General features: G+C 48.1%; 1 protein-coding gene across 2 annotated transcripts in view; it reads right to left on the minus strand.

The window, feature by feature from the left end:
- Window positions 1–7,543, minus strand: part of Pdpn (podoplanin) — a 30,957-nt gene extending 23,414 nt beyond the window's left edge. The window contains exon 1 of one of the 2 annotated variants that reach the window (XM_074081305.1): window positions 7,192–7,543. In XM_074081305.1, coding sequence (XP_073937406.1) covers window positions 7,192–7,258 — 67 coding nt within the window. In that variant the 5' untranslated portion in view covers window positions 7,259–7,543. The remainder of the gene's footprint in view (window positions 1–7,191) is intronic. The other variant, XM_020187908.2, reaches the window with a different exon arrangement.
- Between the last annotated feature and the right edge of the window lie 1,381 nt (window positions 7,544–8,924).

The raw sequence follows: 8,924 nt of genomic DNA on the forward strand, positions 1-8,924 counted from the left end.
ATTTTCTCCTTCCAGTGCCTGTCATCTCCACAGGGCAACAAGCCAGTCTGCTGAGCCCAGCCACTCATAGTCTCCGTGGGTGCAGATGAACCATCCTTACGCTTTTCAGGGCTCACGGAAGTGAATCAGCTCACTGCTCCCCACAAGCACAAGGACTCAGCAGTCAAGTACAGACTGCTGACTGCGACCTCAACAAGGATTACTCAACTTGGGGAGACCGTTTTGTTCTTGACGAAGAGCATGCCATTCTTGGGTAAAAGAGGAAATGAGTTCAGTTTGGTGGCCTGGAATCACACCTCTGTGATAACTTTCCTGGAACTCAGTGGGAGCTGGAGTTGTGTAGGAAAGGCCACCTTCTAGGGATGACTGCTTATATTCCTGGCCTCAGATGACAAACACCTGACCTGTTTTGGAAGTGCTACCCAGAGCAGAGCAGCAGGGTGGTGGGGTGGTGGGGTGGTGGGGAAGCACTAGTCATCAGCTAGAAACTGAATGGGTAGCTGAGGGCTGATGGACTCAGGGCCGTCAGCTGAGCTGTCTTGATTTTGCAAGAGTGTAAGAGGAGCCCTTTTGCATCAACCTCACCGTCCACCCATGCAGCTCAGACAGCCCAGCTGTGAGAGGGAGGACGGAGGGAATGTGCAGAATGTGGTGTTTCCACCGGCTGCCCTGGGCCTTGATCCTCAGTCTTGTTTGGGAGACTGAAGTGTGTCTCGAAAGAGTTTTATTTTGTTTTGAGGTTGTTTTTGTTTTTGCAGTGCTGGGGATCAAGTCCAGGACCTTGTGTGTGCTGGGCAGTCCTTGGTAGATTTAAAAAATACAGCTGATATTCTAGGAGGGTCTCTTCTGACCTTCCCTTAACATCTTTCTCACTCTGTTCTCAAGCATAGGAAATTCAGGCACCAGCAGGATCAGCACCTCAGGATTTCCTGTTTTCCTATTCTTTCCTCATTCCCAATTTACAACATTCATCACTGTATTAACATTTTTTACTGAAAGGTAATTCATGCACCATAAACGAATCCTTTTAAAGCAAATAATCCAATAGCTTTAGTACAGTCACAGAGTGTGAAACTATCACCACCATCAATTTTAGAGCATTTTTCACCTCTTTCTCCCAGTGCCTGAGTTGCGGATCTTGCTGGTGCTTATTCTCCCAAGTCTGATCTCATCCCCCTCTTTATTGCCCCCCTCACTTTGTCTCTTTGCCTCCTGACCTGCCCCCTTACACTGGTCCCATAGCTAGATTCAGTTCCCTGGTTCCCTCACCATCCATTTTCTCCTGTCATCCATCGTTCACAGCCCATTCCACTCTCATTCTCTGTGATTGACAATCGCCCACAGGAAAAGGTCTGCCTCCCCCAAACATGGACTCACATGTCCCCTCAACTTCTTGCCACTGCTCAACCCGACCCACCTTCACCAGCCAGCTGTCACCTCTCTTCCCAGGCCTTGACGACCTCAACTCTTCACACATAACCCCAGTAAGTCTGATTTCCACGGGCTTGCTCAGACACTTTCTTTTGCCTGCTAGTTTGTGTAACCAACCCCACCATTTTCTCAGTCAAAATCAAGTCCCATCTTCTCCACAAGGCATTTCCCAGCCCCTCACAGTCATAAGAATGTCTCTCATTGCCAGCCTCCTGGCAAGAGGAAATAGCATGTGTTGTCCAGGACACACCCTCTATGCTTCCTGGTTATATCTATATCTATATCTATATCTATATATTTTGGCAGAACCACGATTTGAACTCAGGGCTTTGTCCTTGCCAGGCTGGAGCTCTACCACTTGAGCCATGCCTGATATGTTCCTTTTCTATATACAACATGCACCTATCTGTCTTGCCTCTTTTCTCACTGCCATCCACTTTCTTTTCTAAATTTTTAATTGACACATGATATAATTTATGGGGCACAGTGTGACAGTTCAGTCCTTGTATACCATGTGCCATGATCAGATCAGAACCACTGGCACATACGGGACCTCAAACATTTAGCATTTCTCTGTTCTGGGAGCGTTCAAAGTCCTCTCCATTAGCCATTTTAACTACACGATTAGTTGTCAACCATAGTTATCTTGCTATGATGTAGAACATGAGAGGTCACTTCTATTAACCCTCCTGTCTCCACTCCCTCCCCCTCTAACTCTAAAATTCTTAGTAACGTGCTCAAGGCGATAGAACAGCATCCTTTCATCTGGTACTCCTGGCATCAGGTACATGATTAGATTTATGTATGTAACAAACAAAATTAAACAAAAAAAGCGACGAATGTAGAAGTCCTTGAAGCAACTGCTGCTGACTTTCCTGGGTGTCCCTAGCAGCACCAACTCCGAGCATAGGTGACTGTTTAGCAAAGCGGTGAGGGGCGCAAGCGCTAGGTTTGAGCCATGTGGGTTCAAGTCTCACTGTTGCCATTCACTGGCTTTGTGCCTGTGTGTAGGTTACTAAACCTCGCTGAGCCTCTGAATTCACCTACACCTCAAACAGTGCCTACCGTGTAGGTTTGCAGTGAGACTGAGATGACACAGGGTTTGGGAGTGGGTGACGCACTCTTAGCACTCGGCAAATTTTGGAGGTTATAATCCAGTTACTGCTGCTCACACCTGCTCAGAGTCTCGTTCCCTTGGCCCTACAGATTCACATTTAATCATATCACAGGGTGAAACTGTTTCACTTTAGCCGAACTCACAAGAGGCCAGAAGACCAAATATGTTATTAACAACAGCCACCTGAGGCATGTCCTTCTGGGATGAAAAAAAAGCCCCAAACCCCCAAGATGCTGTTTGTACTTCACATACTGAACAAAAGCCAAAGGTGGCTTGTTAATATTGGTTGGGTGCAAGTGCTCCCAGACCAATGAAAGACATCCTGAATTTTCACAGAATCACCCGACTGAGGTCAGAATCCTGATGCCCACTGGATCTGACCTCTCCCTGCTAGCTGTAGGCAAGGGACGATGGCTATTTTGCTCCCACTGGCTGACCACACAGCAGCCCCTCAATAAATATTTGTAAAGGAATGAATTCCTAGGGCGGGGCACATTTAATATCAATAAATCCTGTTCCTTTTCTTTCTAGATTTCAGGCAAACTGACTCCCTTCTCCACTATTCATTGGATCACAGCTTTTCTTGCATTCACTGTGTTTCATTCTCCCGGATGGAGACACACTGATGAATTTTGGGAAATACCCTGCTCTCATCAGTCATGTTTACAAATCTTCTAGCATCCCCTTCCCTGTGTCCCATTTATACTCTGTGTAACTGGCATTCCCCTGCCTGCCACCGACATGACAGTGGAGCTGGTCCACCTCTGCCACCTGGGGTGTTTTGCAGCTCTGTCCTCTGGACAGAGGTCAAGAGCACATCTTCCTCCGGGAAGGTGATTGTCCTTTTGATATGTTTTTTGTTTTGTTTTTAAAAAAACCACCCTGCATTTTGCATCACCCTAACAATTCAGTTTTATGTGTCTCAAACAACCAAGTGGATAGCTGGCTAAGGTCACAAGCCTCCCCCTGGATTCGCCTCCAAGGACGAACCCATCTCCTGTCCAGGCAAAGACAGGGGACCTGACAAAAATGAGGACAAGCCTATCTACCTCTCATTTGAAGTTCAAAGGACCTATGCCAACAACAGGCCAGCAGTGAACAGGTGGATGATGGCACTAGGGTTAGACATGCAGGGAGGAAAGGGCCACCTTGATTTCCTGTCTTACGTGAACTTGGCAGAATTTCAGTTTTTCATAGCTTGACTCTGCCTTGTGGCCCTAGAATAAAACACCTAATCACTCTCACTTGGCAGAAAGGTTCAAGAAATCAGAGAAAGGATTCAAAGCTCTGATTCTTGTCTGGCCCCATGAGAACCCTAAGATGAATCTGAGTAACTGTATGTACCCTTGGCTAAAAGTACCCAGCACTCCCAATCATTTGACTCTCTTCCAACAAAAAGCTCACAACGGCTATTTCCTTGAGCAGTTCCAGGGTGGCAGGAATGCCACGTTTCCTTGGAGAGTCACACAGGAACTCATCAACTGAGTTCCATGGGGGTAGTACTGGTATTTGAGTTCTCCTGGCCTTCCATGTCCTGCCCCAAAATATTTTCACAAGTTCTAACCTGGCATGCCGGCTCTCGGAAGGCAGAAGTATGACAAGTATTCAGATAAGCCAGTGGAATTTGGAGTATGGGTTTGTTCTTTGTTGATGAGAACTAAGAGCATGCTTCATGTTAGATGTCCCTCTGTCCAAAGTGCACGTGGTCAAGTCCTGCACCCAGCAAGCCCTCGGGAGTTATATAGTACCCGTATGCAGAATGAAATAATTAGTCCTATTTTAATGTACATGACGAGTTTATTGTCTTGTTTTGTTTTTTAACTTGGGGCCTTGTGTTTGCTAGGCCTGCACTCTACCACTTGAGCCATGAGCCCAGCTCGATTTCATTCTTAAAGGATGGTGTAGTGAGGAAGTAATGTAACGGTGTTTTATGTCTGTAGGCAATTTTTTATGATTAGAAGTGAAAGTAGGGTTAACCTTTAGTTTCAAGTTTTACTTTTTACTTATTTTTGTGGCTGTTTTGCTTCGTTTTATGACAGAGTAGTGTAGTAAAAAGAGCTTCAGGTTTGGCGTTGGATCTGTTTTCGAATCCCAGACCTGGCATATTCTGAGATAATAGTACGTCACTTACAGGACTTGTGATAGTTCAATGAAGTGGCCGGTGGTATTCCTAGCACATGGTGGGGGAAGGAATGTGAGAGAGGTGGGTCCTTCTTTCTTGGCAGGACCATCCACTGTCATGCTGAGGCTTGGGGTCTTTATAATTCCTGCTATAAAGTCACTCGTGTGCTGCTCATTTCAGAATAGCAGAGAGAGGGAGGAGGTGTCATGTCTAGACTTAGTCCTCTCCTGCTTGGACACATTTTTTAAAGTGTGCTTTTCTATAGTGAATGCTACTTCGGCTCTTACACACCCTGGTTTTGGTTAGACCTCCCTTACCAAGCCTCTAATAGACCCAAACTTTATTCAAAACACAAACTCTTAGCAACTCAGGAAGATTTCAGAGCCTCTAAAACTGGCAAGAAATTCAGGGAAATTTGATTGCTGCATGATTAATTGTGGGTGGATTGGTCCCGGAAGAGCACACATGGGACATCAGCGAGCAGGCAGCGGCTTGCAGAATTTCACAGAATAAACCATTTCACAGAGAGGCCCCAAGTACATGTTTTGGATGAAAGTTCAGAGTGAGGGTGGGGCCTGACAAACTGAGGAAAATGCCACATGTGTGGACAACAGTCCTCTTTTGAATTCACTAACACCCAAAAAGATGACACCTGGGAGCAGATTCTAAAATGAACCAGATTAGAGCACGAGATGAGGGGACCAGCAGGCACAGGACATGCGAGAAGGATAATCACACTCACCACCACGATTGCCCCTGGCCCAGCTCCCCTCCAACAGCCAACAACAGCTCACTCAATGAAGTTATTCATCCATAACCAAGTTGCCTCACTCTTTATGCTGAGACAAAACCCTGCCTGGCCTCAGCTCCTTGCCCGCATACAGCCGGCCCCCACCCTGCCACCCTCCCCCCTAGTTTTTAGTATCAGCAGTGGCTGTTTTTCCAGACAAGATTGGATACTACTTTTAGGAGTGGCTTTGACATTCAGGAGCTCATTAAGCTCACTACTGCCTGTGCACAAGAAAAGGGTGTTGGCCAGCTGCTCAAGAAATTTTGGGATGCTGCTCAGGTAGGGGCCTCCCTCCCCTTGCACTGGTGAGCTCAAAATTGTGCTATTTGAGCACTGTCTCACCAAAACGGAAATGGAACTAAAATACAGAACTGTACATATTCCAGTGGAAAGAGAAGTTCCAAAGATAGGGCTGCCACGAATAGCCTTAGGGCTCAGTAAAGAGTGGCTTGGGCTTTCTGGAACAGACAGCCCAGCCCTATCTGTATACTCTGTATAATTTCCCTAAGGCTAGGTGTAGTCTCTGCAGAATTATAGAAGCCTAGGCTGGACCCACCCTTCCTGCAGACCAGTCCCTCTCCAGAAAGGATTGCCCTGGGCCTAGGTGTACCCGGATCAACTCGGAAAATGTGTGAGTTCAGCAACCTCCAATCCCAACGAGCACTAGCTCACTTATGATTCCTTCAACTAATATTTAATGAGCACCTGGTACCACTGTCAGACAACATGTCCAATCAGGTTCGAGACTAGTTGTATGAGTCACTTCCAGAGCTTATGTTACATTCACAGCAGATATAAATAAAAATTAAAGGGAAGAAATAAAATATAGGCAAATGTTCCTGTAGGCCACCCACATAGCATACTGGGCAAGAGATGAGAATGAGAAAGAAGGGAACAGAGGAGAAGGGAAGGAGTGGACCACTAATGGATCAAGTCCATTAGTGACACCAGACATTGATGTTGTTGGCCAATTTCAACACATGACACCAAACCCATTTCAGCATCAATGTCCTAAGAATCCTCCAGGGCTGAGGATGCACTGGGTGACAGAGTACTTGCCCCATGCTGAGGCCCTGGGTTCGATCTCCAGTGCCAGGGGTGGGGAAAGAAAGTAGAAAGACAGCAATCCAGGCAGGCACTCAGGCACTGTGGTGGCATCTGTAATCCCAGCACTGAGGAGGCTGAGATAGGAAGATCATGGATTCAAAGTGAACCACTGAGTCTAAGGCCAGTCTGGGCTGGGCTACACAGCAAGATCAGGTCTCAAAACAAAAACAAAACCAAGCAAAACCAACAATTCTCCACTCTCCCACTCTAAGCCTTCACATGCACGAACCCTAAAGAGGCCAAGGGAGGCCTCTACCAGACTGTCTCCAGAAGTGGGTCCTGAAGGAGTGGGAGCCCTCCGGTGCATACCTTCTAATTCCAGAGGCAGTGTGCATTTCTCCAACACACCACGGGGTGCCAGGAAGAGAACACCTTGCTCTAAACCCTCCACCCCATCTCTTCTAAGCTGACCCAGAGTGAGGCCCCCTCTGCTCCCACACTGTCACCTGTGGATTGCGGGGCTCCACAAGCCTCAACCACTGAGCTCCTCCCTTAGGACTTGGCTCCAGGGCATGCACCGCTCTGTCCCGGGCACCCTGGGACCCCAGGCCCAGGCACACCAATAAGTCTGCGCTCGCTTGTCCCCTCCAACTACCAGAGACAGCCACTGGCCCGCGCACTTACCTCCCAGTGCGGGGACCCAGAGCCATGCGCTCCCCAAAACCCAGAGCAGCACTGGCGCCTTCCACATCTTTCCAGTCCACTGGTTCTTTTCGGGACCGAGCAGCTTCTTTTGTGCTGGGGAAGATGAAAAAGCCCCGGAGCCAACGATTCAGCCTGAAAGAGCAGGAGACCCGGCTAGGATGCGGCGCGCAAAAAAGTCCCGGCTCCGGACAGACGGACTGAGGGCGCCCGGGCTTCCTGGGCCCGCAGCAGCAGCAGGGACAACAAACTTGGCAGCTGGCAGCTGGGGAGCAGAGTCAGCATTTATCTCTCCCGGGCCGGGGCGGGCAGCGGGTGGGCGTCAGGTGGTCTCGGCCCTGCGCGCGCTAGGACCGCCCTCGGGCTCTGTTTGGCCAGCGCCAAAACCATGATCTCAGGCCAGGTTTAAAGTTACAGGGCCGCAGCTGCACCGCCCCAGCCCGGGCCAAATGGGATCTTGATGCTGTTCAACCAGAGGGAGAGACCGGGCCGTTTGCAATCAACAGCTGGCTCTGCTTCTTAATTTTCATTTATTTTCTTTTACTATATTTATTATTCTGCTTTAGAAAGGGCTGCATTTTTCTCCTTAGGGGTTGAAGTGAGCAGTAAACCGTTCCTGGTGTGGCCAGAAGTTTTAGCACCAAGCCTGGGATTGTTCCTTGTGTAAATATTGAATTTGATGGCTTACCCCTTTCCGACTCCCCCCTCCCCCGCCAAAAAAAAAAGGCTGTCATCTGTGTGGGCCAGGGGGGACTCCAGTTGATCAATTGCACCCTTGTGCAGGGCACCAAGCTCAGGGTGCTGCCAGGAAACGGGATGGTGGAGTCTGTGGCTTTGACAGTTTTGAAGAAAGTCTGAGGAGTTCCTTCGTTCCTCTGTCCCTCTGGATGGAGCATTTTGGCTGCTGTGTCCCTCAAATGAGCAGTTGGACCAGGCGCAGACCGGTGGTCATTCACCAGTGTCTGCTAACAGCTTGGACTCATCCTCTGAATTCCGGAGTTTGGCCCCATAAACTCCACTTTACTGGCTTAAGGACTCTTTCCTTGACCTTTAGAAGTGGGTATCAGTGACAAGAGAATTTACATTGTGCTTTATTTTCGTCTGATTTGTTGGGATTAAGAATATGTGTATTTAACAGCAGGATTTGGGGAGATGGTCTCTGCCTCACTCCCAGGTGCCACAAATTCCATTCAATAAAAGAACCTAAAGATTAATGCCCACAAAGTGCCACACACACTGGGTGAAAATGGTCCCATCTTTACTTTGACCAGATTCCAAGTTTATTTTATAAGAATCACAAGGTGTGGGGGAGAGGGGGGAGTGGTTTAAAAGCTCAGGTTTCTGGGTTCCAGACCAAACTCATTAAATAAGACCTTTTGGGGGCTGGGAGAATGGCTCAAGCGGTAGAGTGTCTGCCTAGCAAGTGCAAGGTCCTGAGTTCAAACCACAGTACTGCCAAAAAAAAAATAAAAAATAAAAAGACTTTTGAGAATTCCTGGTTTAAACCAGTATCCCAGGGGAACTTGCCTGGGGGACACTTGGAAAACCAACCATGCCCTCTAGCAGCACTTCTCAGTGTGAACCACAGGGTGCTGCTCACCCAGGGTGGGTGCAGCTTCCCTGAGTCTGGAGAGGGGAGATTTTACTTTTCTAAGGATTACCCAAGAGACAAGCACAGGAACTGAGTCCTGAAGTAAGGCAAGAGAAAACTGGCT

The sequence above is a fragment of the Castor canadensis genome, chromosome 7 (genome assembly GCF_047511655.1).
Source record: "Castor canadensis chromosome 7, mCasCan1.hap1v2, whole genome shotgun sequence".
NCBI lineage: Eukaryota > Metazoa > Chordata > Mammalia > Rodentia > Castoridae > Castor > Castor canadensis.